At 37.8% G+C, this 13,762-nt stretch overlaps 6 protein-coding genes and 1 non-coding gene across 8 annotated transcripts; 6 read left to right on the plus strand and 1 right to left on the minus strand.

The window, feature by feature from the left end:
* Window positions 1-9: 9 nt before the first annotated feature.
* LOC104783186 (uncharacterized) lies at window positions 10-1,478 on the plus strand. The gene is made up of 5 exons (XM_010508307.2): window positions 10-447; window positions 529-683; window positions 791-857; window positions 1,030-1,081; window positions 1,185-1,478. The coding sequence occupies exons 1-5, from the start codon at window positions 93-95 to the stop codon at window positions 1,264-1,266; spliced, it is 711 nt and encodes a 236-aa protein (XP_010506609.1). The 5' UTR covers window positions 10-92; the 3' UTR covers window positions 1,267-1,478.
* Window positions 1,479-2,075: 597 nt separating this feature from the next.
* LOC104783187 (3-methyl-2-oxobutanoate hydroxymethyltransferase 1, mitochondrial) lies at window positions 2,076-4,694 on the minus strand. Its single transcript, XM_010508309.3, has 4 exons — window positions 3,303-4,694; window positions 2,749-3,102; window positions 2,589-2,642; window positions 2,076-2,481 (listed from the first exon to the last, which is right to left on the minus strand). Exons 1-4 carry the CDS (start codon window positions 3,702-3,704, stop codon window positions 2,248-2,250), a joined length of 1,044 nt encoding a protein of 347 aa, XP_010506611.1. The 5' UTR covers window positions 3,705-4,694; the 3' UTR covers window positions 2,076-2,247.
* On the plus strand, window positions 3,918-3,990 carry TRNAE-CUC (transfer RNA glutamic acid (anticodon CUC)). Its single transcript has one exon. It is a non-coding gene; the product is annotated as a tRNA-Glu (tRNA).
* A 592-nt stretch (window positions 4,695-5,286) lies between the features above and the next one.
* Window positions 5,287-6,996, plus strand: LOC104783188 (desiccation-related protein At2g46140). Its single transcript, XM_010508310.2, has 2 exons — window positions 5,287-5,884; window positions 6,577-6,996. The coding sequence occupies exons 1-2, from the start codon at window positions 5,634-5,636 to the stop codon at window positions 6,824-6,826; spliced, it is 501 nt and encodes a 166-aa protein (XP_010506612.2). The 5' UTR covers window positions 5,287-5,633; the 3' UTR covers window positions 6,827-6,996.
* An 872-nt stretch (window positions 6,997-7,868) lies between these two features.
* LOC104783189 (late embryogenesis abundant protein At1g64065) lies at window positions 7,869-8,979 on the plus strand. Its single transcript, XM_010508311.3, has one exon. It carries the CDS (start codon window positions 8,096-8,098, stop codon window positions 8,759-8,761), a length of 666 nt encoding a protein of 221 aa, XP_010506613.1. The 5' UTR covers window positions 7,869-8,095; the 3' UTR covers window positions 8,762-8,979.
* Window positions 8,980-9,594: 615 nt separating this feature from the next.
* LOC104783190 (RING-H2 finger protein ATL67) lies at window positions 9,595-11,092 on the plus strand. 2 transcript variants are annotated; one of them, XR_015597763.1, is made up of 3 exons: window positions 9,595-10,458; window positions 10,631-10,707; window positions 11,028-11,092. XR_015597763.1 is itself a non-coding variant. In XM_010508312.3 (2 exons), exon 1 carries the CDS (start codon window positions 9,770-9,772, stop codon window positions 10,412-10,414), a length of 645 nt encoding a protein of 214 aa, XP_010506614.1. In that variant the 5' UTR covers window positions 9,595-9,769; the 3' UTR covers window positions 10,415-10,458; window positions 10,746-10,975. The 2 variants fall into 2 exon arrangements, 1 of the variants encoding a protein (XP_010506614.1); XM_010508312.3 differs by lacking the exons at window positions 10,631-10,707; window positions 11,028-11,092 and adding an exon at window positions 10,746-10,975.
* Window positions 11,093-11,147: 55 nt separating this feature from the next.
* Window positions 11,148-13,733, plus strand: LOC104783191 (reticulon-like protein B5). The gene is made up of 4 exons (XM_010508313.3): window positions 11,148-12,227; window positions 12,543-12,723; window positions 12,823-12,964; window positions 13,225-13,733. The coding sequence occupies exons 1-4, from the start codon at window positions 12,026-12,028 to the stop codon at window positions 13,465-13,467; spliced, it is 768 nt and encodes a 255-aa protein (XP_010506615.1). The 5' UTR covers window positions 11,148-12,025; the 3' UTR covers window positions 13,468-13,733.
* The last annotated feature ends 29 nt before the right edge of the window (window positions 13,734-13,762 follow it).

The raw sequence follows: 13,762 nt of genomic DNA on the forward strand, positions 1-13,762 counted from the left end.
TCTGTTAACTACAAGATAGATACTCTAAAAAAAATATCTTTTTAAGTAAAAGTCGCCTTTCCTTAACTAATCAGTACCAATTGAGTCCAAAAATGGTAGCTTCACTTTCCTTTCATTCAATCGCCACCGTCAATCATATCTACTCCGGCGATGCTGGCCGTTCAATCTCACGGCGTAACTGCCAATACAGAGCAACTGGAGTGAGTTGCAGAGGACAGAATGAGCCACAGACAAGTAAAGGACCTGAGCCGGAGAATGTTCTACTCAAAATCGCTTGGTATGGATCTGAGCTACTCGGAATCGCTGCTTCGGTATTCCGATCTCCGGAGACTTCTCCTCCGATTGTGACAGGGTTTGAGGTTCCGGTTGATTGTTCGGGACGAGCCGTTCGTGTAGCTGTAGTGGATTCGATTAAACAAGACTTCAAACGATCGTACTTCGTCACAGGTCAGTGAACAAAAACATCCAAATCAGAAAAAACCTGAGATTTTGTTATCTTTCGTTCTGAATCGGGATTTGAGTTTTCAGGGAACTTGACGCCGGAGGTTTATGAGGAGAAGTGCGAATTCGCCGATCCGGCTGGTTCCTTCAAGGGTCTTGCTCGTTTCAAAAGGAATTGCACTAATTTCGGAAGCCTCATCGAGAAATCGAATATGAAGCTCATTAAATGGGAGAATTTTGAGGTACCCTCAAACTAATAAAAGATGAAACTTTTTTGTTTTTTCTGATGTCGGAGAAAAAACTACTGCTTTATGTTTTCATCGCCGGAGCTCCGTCATGAGTTTTGCAGGATAAAGGAGTTGGACATTGGAAGTTTAGCTGTGTCATGTCATTCCCATGGAAACCCATTCTTTCAGGTTCCCTTTTATCAACTCCATTAAAGTTTCAGATTGTTTGTGTAGCCTTTTAGGATAAAGTTTGCAACTTTATTAGCTTCAGTTCAATGATTAGTTATATAGACAATAAAGGACAAAACTTTTATGTCTTTTTATGGAAAATTCATGAGAAGTCAAAATCTGTTTTTTACAGCAACTGGTTACACAGAGTATTACTTCGACACAGAATCCGGGAAAATTTGCAGGTAGAGATTTGCAGCCTCATATAAAACACATTTATCTCAACTTTGAAATTCTTGTGAAGAAGAAGAAGAAGCTTGTTTCACATAGTTTTATGAATGCTTACAGGCATGTGGAGCATTGGAATGTCCCTAAGATTGCTCTGTTCAAGCAACTTCTGAGACCCAGCCGTGGATTAATGGGAAACTAGCCGATGAAGATTGATGTCAATTTCAGATTAGAATTCTAAACAGTAAATATATAAAACTTCCTTTTGAATCTAATATCAATATGGGATACTTTACTATTAGAGATCTGTTGAAGAGTTGTTATTGCATTAGCTCAAAATATGGGATCACAGAGTTATGAATGTACATCTGACAATGTAAAGAATACACAAAAACATACTATCATCGTCTCTCATTACCTCGGCTTAAAGTAAATGTACATCCTTCCCAGTCAGAGAATTGACAGAGTAACCCTGCGTGAACTTTTGTCACCAACTTCTGGGAGCTGCTTCATTAGAACTTCCATGGTGATGTGATTTTTGGTCTCACCCTTTTCTCCATCATATCTTTATTCAGACCGAGCGCTTGTTTCACGTTTCGGAGTTTGCAAACGGCATTTATGAGAATGTTGTATATCACTGTGTTTGGCAAGACCTTTGAGTGCGAGCCCATGTCATTGAAGAGCTTCAATGCTTCATTCATTTTCCCAGAGTAGCAATAAGCTTGGACTATCGCACCATATGTTGCAACATTTGGAACAAACCCCTATTCTCTCATCTTCTCCATCGTCCTATGAACACCTTCAAAGTCCTTGTGTTTGCCGAAATAGGAAATGAGAGTGTTGTAAATGATATAATCAGGCATCCATATCAGTTAACAACTCATGAATTTCTTCTGCGTTGTTCTTATCACAAAACAATTTAATGAGCATGTTATAAGCCAGCAAGTCAGGAGACAATCCTGCTAGTTTCAATTTCTCCACCATTTTTAGGGCATCATGGTCGCGTCTAGCTTGGCACAAACCAGAAATTAAAGCGTAATATATCTTAGCGTCAGAAGACCATCCCACCTTCAACCATTTGGTCATACAAATGCCTAGCCTTCTCAATGTTATATAACTAATAACATTTGAACAGTGATCTTTTTTTTATTGTTTGAATTTGATTACAGGGAGGATCTTGTTGTCACTTTGAAGGCTCCATGTTCTCAGCGGCTGAAGCTGCCGCAGAAGCAGCCTTGTCGAAGCCAAGCTTCTGCAACTCGGTTAGGAACCCATCGAGCTCGCTTGTTGTGATCTTGTAAGGACTGTGAGAAGGACCTGGAAACACTTTTTTAGAGACTTCTTCTTTGTATTCAATTAAGGCTTTGTTAATCACGTCTCCTACTTTAGCATACTGCTTGCAAAACTTTGGAGTAACCTGTGAAATCCAAGAGCATGAAACAAGAAAAACGTTGAAAACTAATGAACCAACAAGAGAATGAATTCCGAAAACGATGATAATGCTTAATTGGGTCAGGATTTGACCTTAGCATGATGTGGATGCTGCATCATACCAAGAAGATCATGGTAGACTAACACCTGTATTTTCAAGAAAAAAACTAACGGATATAAGAATTACAAATTTGGCACTTAAACACTCAGTACTGAGAACCGAAAAAAGAAGGAACTTTTTTCTAATAAAAACCTGTCCACTGCAGAAAGGTCCAGCCCCAATGCCAATGGTTGGTATCTTGAGGGCAGAGGTTGCAGCAGCAGCCACGGGAGGTGGAACACATTCCAAAACAACAGAAAAACATCCAGCTTCTTGTAAAGCCATGGCAGTCTCAACAACCTTAACAGCACTAGCTATGTTTCTACCTTGTGGTCTGAAACCACCAAGAACGCTGATAGCCTGAGGAGTTAGACCAACATGGCCGATAACCGCAATTCCTGCTTCAACTATGGCTCTTGCAGCAGTGATCCTCGAAGGTGATCCTCCTTCAAGCTTAATAGCATCCATTCCTCCTTCCTTTAAAACTCTAACTGCAGTATCAACTGCCTAGAGCAACATTTTAAATCCAAAAATCAGTTGAGACATCTCTATCAAGAATCTAGTTACCTAAATCAGCAAATGAACTGAAAACATTGCAAATCCAGTGTGATTATTTAAAAGGATTGATCTTTTTAAATCACGAATCTAATTACTTAAACAAGTACCAAGCAGAAGACGAAAAGATTCAATTTTGATGATTTTACTACCTGACTGGTGCTGGACTCGTAGGTACCAAAAGGCAAGTCACCAACTAGAAGAGGACGTTTAGCGCCACGAGCAACGGCACGACAATGGACAAGCATCTCGTCTAAGGAGATAGGAAGTGTTGTGTCGTGACCGTGAACAACCATGGAAGCAGAGTCACCGACAAGACAAACATCGATGCCAGCTGAGTCTAAGTGAACGGCGGATGGGTAATCGTAGGCAGTTACGACGGTGATGGGCTCTCCTTTCCGGTGTTTTTGTCTGAGATGCGTTAGTGTCACTCTTTGGTTTGGGTTTTGCGGCTTTGGTCCTCCGTAGACGGTGTCTTCCGGTAGGTTACTCATGAAACGGACGGATATGGCTTTGGAGAAGCGTGAGCAATTCCTAGTGATTGAGGAAGCCATTGTTAGTAATGTCGATCAATTTAAAACACTCTGTTTGATTCTGAGTGTGTTTAGTCGAATTTAATTTGAACTTTTTGGAAAGATTCAATTTCTGAAGATTCTGAGGAGTGGCGACTCAGTTCTGGGTTCCCATTTCCCAATAAACAAATCACGCACAGCGAAGCACCACTCAGTTCTAGGTTATATATTATATATGTAATCAAGCTAACAAAATCCGTCGTAGTCTAGCTGGTTAGGATACTCGGCTCTCACCCGAGAGACCCGGGTTCGAGTCCCGGCGACGGAGTTTTTTTTGTTTTTCTATCTTACTATATAACAAAACTGAATTCTGGTTCAATCTGGTCGGTTATGTAAAACCAATAATACCTCCTCCATCCTGAGGAAAAAAACCTCAATCGCCGACCAGTCTCCGTTCGATCGTATCAAACTCAGATTGCATCATTTTATATAAGCTCAATGTCGGATTTTTATGTAGCGTAATCAACTGAATTTTGAGCCACTGAACAGTCAGAGTGGATTGGCGTGTGTTTGGGTCTTTAATTTTACTTGTTTACACTCTGCTTTTATCTTATGGAATGTGAAAACGTCAAATTTTGGTCGATGAGTTCTTGGACATATAGCTAATTCCTTACCGTTTAAAAAATGTAATTAATGTAGAGGTTGTGTTACCATAGAAGTTTCTGCTTTTTTTCCAATCATCTTTCTTTGGTATCATGACTTGTCCAAAGCATAAATCTGCAATGGTCTTTTATTCAATGCATATGACAGGAAGAATTATAATTTCTTCAATACAACGTTCCATGGTTTGTATAACGAACGGAGGCCTTGTACTCGTATATTCGTAATTTCAATCCCATTTTGATTATTAATCAGTGGTAGTTACTTAATTATATAACCAAAAAATACAGTTGTTATCCGAATAAAACAAATACAAGTCATCATATTTAAAGCAATCTGGTTAATCGGATATGGTTTCGATCGGTTGAATTTCCCCAGCCAATAATCAGTTTCAATTCGTTTGAATAAAGTATTGCCTCATCGTGTGCGATCATTGATTCGATAGTCAGTACCCTCAAATAGGCACGAAAAATAAGAAGCGAAAAAAGTCTTGAGGACGAAGTCGAAGCCACACAAAGTACACCAATAAATATGGATTAGTGGTTTTTCTTTTTTTTGAAGGGGAAAAATAATAATACAGTATGTTCAAGTTCCCCATAAATCCACTTGTTTAACTTTAGCAAATGCAATCAACAGAAAGATTATGTATACCTACTACCTCCAATATTTCGCATACCATGTTTTATTAGGAAAGCTATGTTTTTGACTAATTGTAAAAGAGTATATATATATATATATATATTTCCATATTCTTAAGATTATTTACCAAAAAAAAAGTAAATGTAAGATACCATTTCCATCTTATATTTTACAGATTTGAATAATAAAAATTAAACCTTTTTTACTATTATGACTAATTAAATTTAATATTTTTAAATTTTTTAAGACCTTAAATATAATGGATATTAGATTCTCTCTTTTTAAAATCTATATAAAAAACAGTCATATATTTATTTTATAGCAAAAAGTAATTAGGAGTAGTATATTTTTCGGACAAGCAAAGCAGTAAGGAACGCACGTTATGACCACCATGCTCCAAAAACGGATCTTTCCTTAGAATATGCATTATGGACCGCTTTTAATTTTTCATGATGAAAAAAAAAGAATATTGTTCCTTTTTACAACAACTAAGGAAAAAAATAAAAAATAATGTCACTCTCCGGAAATTAAGCTATTATCTACTCATCCTTAAAAGAGGAAACAAATATATATAAAACCGACAAAGCCAATTGAGACATTTCAAAGAGAGATAAGAAGAGATCTGATCATTTTGAAAGTACGATTGACAAAAACCAAACAAACACAAAAAAAATGGCATCAGCGGATGAGAAGGTGGTGGAAGAGAAGGCGTCGGTGATTTCAGGCTTGTTAGATAAAGCGAAAGGTTTCTTTGCGGAGAAGCTAGCGAATATTCCGACGCCTGAAGCCGCCGTGGACGACGTTGATTTCAAAGGCGTGACACGTGAAGGAGTTGATTATCACGCCAAGGTCTCCGTCAAGAATCCTTACTCTCAATCCATCCCTATTTGTCAGATCTCTTACATCCTCAAGAGTGCCACAAGGTCAGTCAGCTTCTCGTGTATTTGTATTTTAGCTTTTTAATTTCTGTACCGTCTGATCTACGCTATCCATTCATCCGACGAATGAAATTGAGTTTTTTTTTTTTCACGTCTATTCGGTGTCGTGTAGCAAAACGTATCCGGATTGTGCACTTGTTATCACTCAGATCATGACGATATATATAATCCGTATACATAGATCTAGCCTAATATTGATTTTTAATATCCGTGTTCTTTTCGTTAGGTGTGTATATATCCGATCTATCTTCTTTTCTCCGGTATTAATGATTCAAAATATCTGTAAATTAGTTATTATACTTATATCTGCTCTAATGCTTGATTATTTATTGATAAAGTAATTAATATATGTATAAATTTCGTTGGTATTTTTCTGCGTCGACTCTCATTACCGAAATGGCTAAAATCTGATTCTTTCACAAAATTGTATATGTTTCGTATTGTATCCAACTACCAATTGCATTGATGATATTAATCTAGCATCTATAATTCTATATGAACGATTTAAATTTACACATGTATACAAAATACTAATAACACATTATATCAAGGCAAATAAGCGATAGATCGTCTCAGGTTTTGTATTTTGAGGATTTAATCGTAGATAAAAATTATTTTAACCTTAGTGTAGTGCATATTCATCATAGGTTGATTAATAATGGTTATGGTTGCTGTAGGACGATCGCGTCGGGGACAATTCCGGACCCAGGTTCTTTGGTTGGGAGCGGCACGACGGTTCTGGACGTACCAGTTAAGGTGGCTTATAGCATAGCGGTTAGTCTGATGAAGGACATGTGTACGGACTGGGACATTGACTATCAACTCGACATTGGACTAACCTTCGACATTCCTGTTGTTGGTGACATCACCATTCCTATCTCTACTCAGGGTGAGATTAAGCTACCTTCCCTTCGCGACTTCTTCTAATTCAACTATAGTTTTGCATCTTAATTACAATAAAATTTTCAATAAAGTACCATTCGGTAATCATAGACGATCGAAGTTTATATTTCTGGACTCTCTTTTCTGTTGTTGTTGATTTTGTTATTGGATTGTTAAGGATGTTTATTGGTTTATAAATGTTTTTCGTGGTGTCATTTATAACGTTCAGTTAGAAACTTAGAATTAGATGCTTGCGTAGGAATATATGTTTCTTGTTTCTGTTATATGCCGAGAGATTTGAACCATATCAGTATAACTTTGGGCATTTTGGGCAAGAGTGAAAACTACAAAGGAGAGAATACCCTTGCCTAAAGCTCATGAGTTCGAATACGAATAACGGGAGGACTAATCTAACTTGCTCCAGCATTCGACACAAAAGATTGTAGAGAAACTTTTTTTAAAAAACTTTTCTCAATTACATACAAAACTTGTTGTTATTTAACTAGTAATAGAGAAAAGATTGTAGTTAAGTGAGCAAAATAGGCAAGGGGGACCATGTAATGTATGAAGCTAGGTTGTCTCCAGCTAACAATAACTGAGAAAGATTAAGTAGTTAGGAGCAAATTGCATCTTAGTTCACTTAAACTACCCAACATAAAAATGCTTTTAGTGTTTAAAATTCCAGACTATCATCTGTCTTTGTTCTTGCAAATGAATGAATTAGCTAGTAATCAGCCTGTTCATATAATCGTGAAAGATCAATAAAAACAAAATCATCATCCTCAAACACAATGTTGGATGCATTCACTCACACCCAAATACAGATACAACTGAACATAACTTGATGAAAATTTAACCACATTAGAGGTATACAGTATACAGTATACAGTGTTACCATACTCCTTTTTCCTTCTCGAAAGAATCCTCGGACGTTGACGTGAAAGTCAAACCCGTGTAACGAGCTGACCAATTCTCATTGGCGGAATCGGCATCCCAACCGATACGTAGCTTCTACTTTTCTTCCACGCATTAAGTCATATGACCGTTAGAATAAAATCAGACCCAATTTAATATCATTCCCATCTTCTTCCACGAAATAATTGACCCAATTTTGTTAGTGGTTAGGACAATTACATCGATTTTTCTTTTACTTTTTTTTTGTTATTTTCATTCTCTTAAACAATTGATAGCACATGAAACACAGGACACGTAGAATATAAAAATCGAAAATTCTCCGTCGCTAAGTTTCGTTTATATATAAATCACATAATCCATGATTAATCAATCACTCCAATAAAACAAAATAGCTCCACCATGAACGACTCAGAACATGTTCGTCCACTAGCTCCGGCGACCATTCTTCCGGTGAGCGACGAATCCGCCTCCAACACCAGGCACAACACTCTCCGTCGCAGGAAGCGGATGAAATGCTTAATCTGCGTCACTGTAACATCTCTGATTCTACTCACGATCGTGTTGACTTTAGTTTTCACGGTGTTCAGAGTCAAAGACCCGACCATCAAAATGAACCGCGTAATGGTCAACGGCCTAGATTCAGTCATGGGGACTGATCGGGTCCAACTCCTGGGAACAAACATCTCCATGATCGTTGACGTGTCAGTCAAGAATCCAAATATGGCGTCGTTTAAGTACTCCAACACCACGACGGATATATATTACAAAGGAACGGTGGTAGGTGAAGCTCGTGGGCTACCAGGCAAGGCAAGACCACATCGGACTTCGAGGATGAACTTGACGGTTGATATCATGATTGATCGGATATTGGCGGATCCGGGTTTGAGTCGAGAAGTGAGTACGTCTGGTCTTGTGAACGTGTGGAGTTATACTAGGGTTGGTGGTAAGGTGAAGATTTTGGTCGTGAAGAAGCACGTGACGGTTAAGATGAACTGCACGATGGCTGTGAACATCACCGCCCAGGCGATTCAAGATGTCGACTGCAAGAATAAAATCGGTCTTTAAGGTATACGTCTACGTACGTTAGGATCGATTTACCGTTTTTTATTGTTTAATTTTATTCTTCAACCTTATGCGAGCGGATTCGAAATTTCATGACAGATCACTATTTACATGTTCTATTCGTTTTAGATTTTTTTTTTTTGGTTTCTTGAATTGTTTTTTTTTTCTTTGTACAGTTGCTGAATTTTTTTAAAGGAGTTAACATAACGCTTTCGTTAAAATATCAAACTTCTGTCAATGTTCCAAGAATTGACCGACGACTAACCCATTAGCGTATTGATTTATTTGATTATTTCATACTAAACCGACTCGTTCTACATTTATAAGTTAGTCCGCCTTGATTAACTTACTAGTCGAATTTAAATTAAATCATGGGTAATACTTTCCAATCTATGAATCTCTCTATTAACGATTTTACACATACTACTCCATATTCCCATGTCTGATCGTCGTGGTTAAGTTACATGCTCACCGATTGTTCGTTTGCGAGTTGACCATTCGCAGTTTTTCGAACCTCGGATCTTTAATTAGTACGAAACCCAAGACCAACGACAGCTTTTAGTAAATTGCAGTGAGAAGCCTCGAATCACACAATTCGAACCAAAAAAAAATCAACAAAATAAGTCAACGAAAGATATAAAATAGTCTTTTCTAATTGGACCCATCATATACGAATTTGACAAATCTTGTTAAACAGTCAATGTTACAAGGCTCGAAGCCTCGAACACATTATCAAATAAATAAAAAAAATACAATGAAAGTAAACAAATTTATATTCCTTGGCGTTGGGCCACTTAATTAATAAGACCTAACTTATTAATAAATGCAAATTTCAGTTTCCAAACTATATTAAATGCATCAGCTGCAATTTCCACCCACCTCTCTTCACTTCTTCTCTAAATAAATTAATTAAAATACAAAATTTTCAAAAACAAAATTAAATTTTTTAAAAATCTTTTATCACTCTCTTCTCTCTCACATGGACCCAGTCTTCTTCTTCTTTACCAATAAATGTCAACAGCCGCCTCCTCCGCCTCCGTCTTCCTAAACCACCCTCCTTTTCCACCGTCGCCACCACAACACGGCTCCAACCACTCTTATCTCACAACTCTAGGCTTTGGCTACTCCATAGCCATAGCTCTCGGTTTCCTCGTCCTTCTCTCTACCGTCCTTTTATCCTCATATATCTGCTGCCGCGACTCTCGCCGCCGCACAACCGCCGTGGAATCTGTAGGAGACCGTGGCGGAAGTGTAATCCTCCCCCGCATAATATTCGTCGCTGAAGAAGACAATGATCTCGAAGCAGGTGATGTCGTGGTGGGACTCGATCAAGCAGTCATCAACTCTTACCCTAAGTTCCACTATTCCAAAGATTCATCCGCCGCGTCCTCCGATGGGTTCGGCAGTGGAGGAGATACGACGTGTTCGATCTGTTTGTGTGAGTATAAAGAAGCGGAGATGCTGAGGATGATGCCCGAGTGTAAACACTACTTCCATTTGTGTTGTCTTGATGCGTGGCTTAAACTCAACGGATCTTGTCCTGTTTGTCGTAACTCGCCGCTCCCGACGCCGACATCTACACCTCTGTCGACACCTTTGTCGGAAATTGTGCCGCTCTCGCAGTATGCCGCCGATCGGATGAGAGCAAGAAGATGACAATTATTACTACTTATTTACATAGATCCACTCGCCTAGTTAGGGTAATCTTTATTATTTTTGCTCCGTTTCATTACAACTTTACTGATTTGTAAATTAAAAAAACTCCGTCAAAAGTGGGGTTTGCCATTAATATCATCGAAATGATATCCAATTTGAACGATTTACCTCATTAAATTTATCCTTTTTTAAACGTTTTTGAAACCTTTTTTCCAGTATGAGCGGTTCAAAATAAAATACGCGGTCGTGTTTTGTAACATACAGTACACAAAAGGGTTTTGAGTTTGAACAAGGTAACTTACTTTCCTTTTTTTTTTTTTTTTTTTTTCAGGTTCAAGGGTCGGAAACTAACTTTAGTTAAAATATTAGATTTGTTGGATGTCGGAAATAGATGTTTCTAAAGTTGGGAACAAAAATAGTGAAGATAGTATTGTTTATATCTCTTTTATCCCAAGTACAGTAGTTGATGAAGTTCTCTCGTAAACTCGTAGGTCCAAATGTTGGTTGAGTTAGTCTATGACATTTTTTTATAAATTAAAATATCCTAAATTAATTTTTGCATACACAGTTTTATGTATCGATCACATTTGCGATATTTGTTTCAAGCAAACAGATCGCAAACATGCATCTACATATATTATTAAAGCGTTGCCTTCAAGCAATCCTACATTATTTCTAGATGGCCTGAAGTTCCTGGTTCGATGATAGCCGTGAAGGGTTTTTTTAATTGTAACTGGCACGTTAATCATAATTCACAAGAGAGAAGGTTGGATGGTGTGAACATATGTTATTTATATATTTGTTGAAAAATTTGTTATGTAATAATGAAATGTGAATGTGTTATTTGAATTAGACTAGTCCACGAATCCGCTTTTTATTCCCCTGTCTGCACTATCATGTGGTGGTGATACTGTTGGAGCTTAGTGGTAGTATGTCTTTGTAATCAAGTGATTAACCTCGCTTTGATTTCAATTTACTATTTTTCTAACCGCTCAGTATACAAAAAGATGAATGTCATCTGGTAAGGGAATGTTATATAGACTTTATAGGGACTATTAAAAAAAATACTTTGTAGACTTTGTACATTTCAAATCATCGGGACCCCTTTCCCATTAATTTTCTTTAAACATTCGACCTAGACCGAAGTCGCTTACTGAAAGAGAGAGTTACGTCGTGTGCCCTTTTTAATTAAATGCTTCATCATAAAGAGGATTAAGTTTGAGCCGTCGATGTTGCGATACGATATGAGACACGTGTCGTAAATCGACCTGTAGCGACGGTTACTTTAATGGAAAGGTATGACCAGCTTTTCCTCTTTGGTTGGTTGCCTACACGTTTCGAGGCTCTGTTTCTCCGTCAAATAACGTCCGTTTTCTTCTTTTTATTAATGGGTTAAAGAATACGAACGCCGTTAACGAACCTATTTCAAAAATATTAAAATCCGAACCATCCCTCGTTCGGGGGGGGGTACCGAACCTCAGGCTCGTGGTTATAATAAATCCTCTTTGTAATAAAAACCTATTATTTCGGCCGCTCACTGCTTTGCTTATTATTTCCTCCCTCTCCTTCACACGTTTTTGGATTTTCTTTGTTGAATTTTTTGAAAAATCAATGGCGGAAGAAATTGAGAAATCTGTGCCGGCGGAGGAATCTCTGATGGAGAAGATCTCTGAGAAGATCCACCATCACGATTCGTCTTCATCGTCTGAATCCGAATACGAGAAACCGGATTCGCCTTCGGCTGTTAAGGCCAAGATCTATCGTATGTTTGGTAGAGAGAAGCCTGTTCATAAGGTTCTCGGTGGTGGAAAGCGTAAGCCTTTTCTTTTTTTTTTATCTATATCTAAATCTCATCTCTTTTCATTTGTTGATGCTTGATCTGTGCAATGTGAGGGTCTAATTACTCGTTTTAGATTTTGTATTACATATTTTGTCCTTGTAAGATTTGTTTCCTCTGAATGATTTGGGCATTCAAAATTAAGACTTGAACTTTGTTATGAAACTAATGAATTGGCTTTATTATGTTTTTGACTTCTGAGGAATTCTAAACTCTGTTTGTTTGTTTGTTTGTTTGTATGCTTCTCTCATGTCGTTGGCCTTATTTCTCAATGACTCTTCTTCTTTGCAGCTGCTGATGTGTTCTTGTGGAGGGATAAAAAGCTGTCAGCTGCTGTTCTTGGTGTTGCCACTGCTATTTGGGTTCTGTTCGAGCTGGTTGAGTATCATTTGTTGAGTCTTTTGTGTCACATTTCCATACTCGCTCTTGGTGGCCTCTTTTTATGGTCCAATGCTCACACATTTATCAACAAGTAAGGTTCACACACCCTTGATCATGTTAAGGCCTCTACGTTTGTTTTTGTTTGTCTGGTTTTAGTGGTGGTCTTAAAAACTTTTTTTCATCTTTGCAGGACTCCACCTCAAATTCCAGAAGTCCATGTTCCCGAGGACGCATTCCTTGTGATTGCTTCTTCTCTGAGAAACGAACTTAACCAAGCTTTCGTTATCCTACGAAGCATTGCTTTAGGAAGGGACCTGAAAAAGTTCTTGATGGTATGCTTAATCTTTTTTTGCTTACATTTACACTCCAGTTTAACAATTTAGAAAATGGTTTAGTTCGTATGGGAAATCAGTTCTTCATCTGTTTAACGTTGTTTATTTACCGGGTAAATTTAAGTCTTTAATGCAACAATGCGTGAGAGAGTATATGAAATTCTCTGTGTCTTAGGAAGAACATGATCAATGCCATAGCCTATAAGATCCTGCAAGTAATTCATTGTTGCTGAATCTGATGACGAGATTTGTTATGTCAGGTTGTTGTTGGTCTATGGATCATCTCAGTGGTGGGCAACTGGTGCAATTTCTTGACTTTGGTCTACATCTGCTTCGTGATATTGCACACAGTGCCAATGCTATACGAGAAACACGAAGACAAGGTTGACCCATTGGCTGAGAAAGCAATGAAGGAGTTGCAGAAACAGTATGTTGTGTTTGATGAGAAGGTTCTTTCTAAGATTCCCGTTGCTTCTCTCAAGGCAAAGGCAAAGTTGGGTTAAAGAGATTACGTCTATGTTTTTTTCTGGTTTTAAGTTTTTGATCATGTGAAATTGGTGGTCACTTGCAGAGTTTTGCCGCTAATGGCCCAAATGTCCTTTTACAATTTTATCACATTTTGACTACAATTGTTTTCTTCTTCTTCCTCCAAAATACTATTTTTTTCCGGCTATCAATGGAGGATTCTTGAGTTCATGAAACGTGGGCTATGTTTCGTTTTGGACAGCCCCCATTTATAAAAAATATGTCATTATTTTGTTGCTAAAAATGTAATGAATTATTTTGTAGGAGTTATCA

The sequence above is a fragment of the Camelina sativa genome, chromosome 4, assembly GCF_030686135.1.
Source record: "Camelina sativa cultivar CO46 ecotype springtype chromosome 4, ASM3068613v1".
Taxonomy (NCBI): Eukaryota; Viridiplantae; Streptophyta; class Magnoliopsida; order Brassicales; family Brassicaceae; genus Camelina; species Camelina sativa.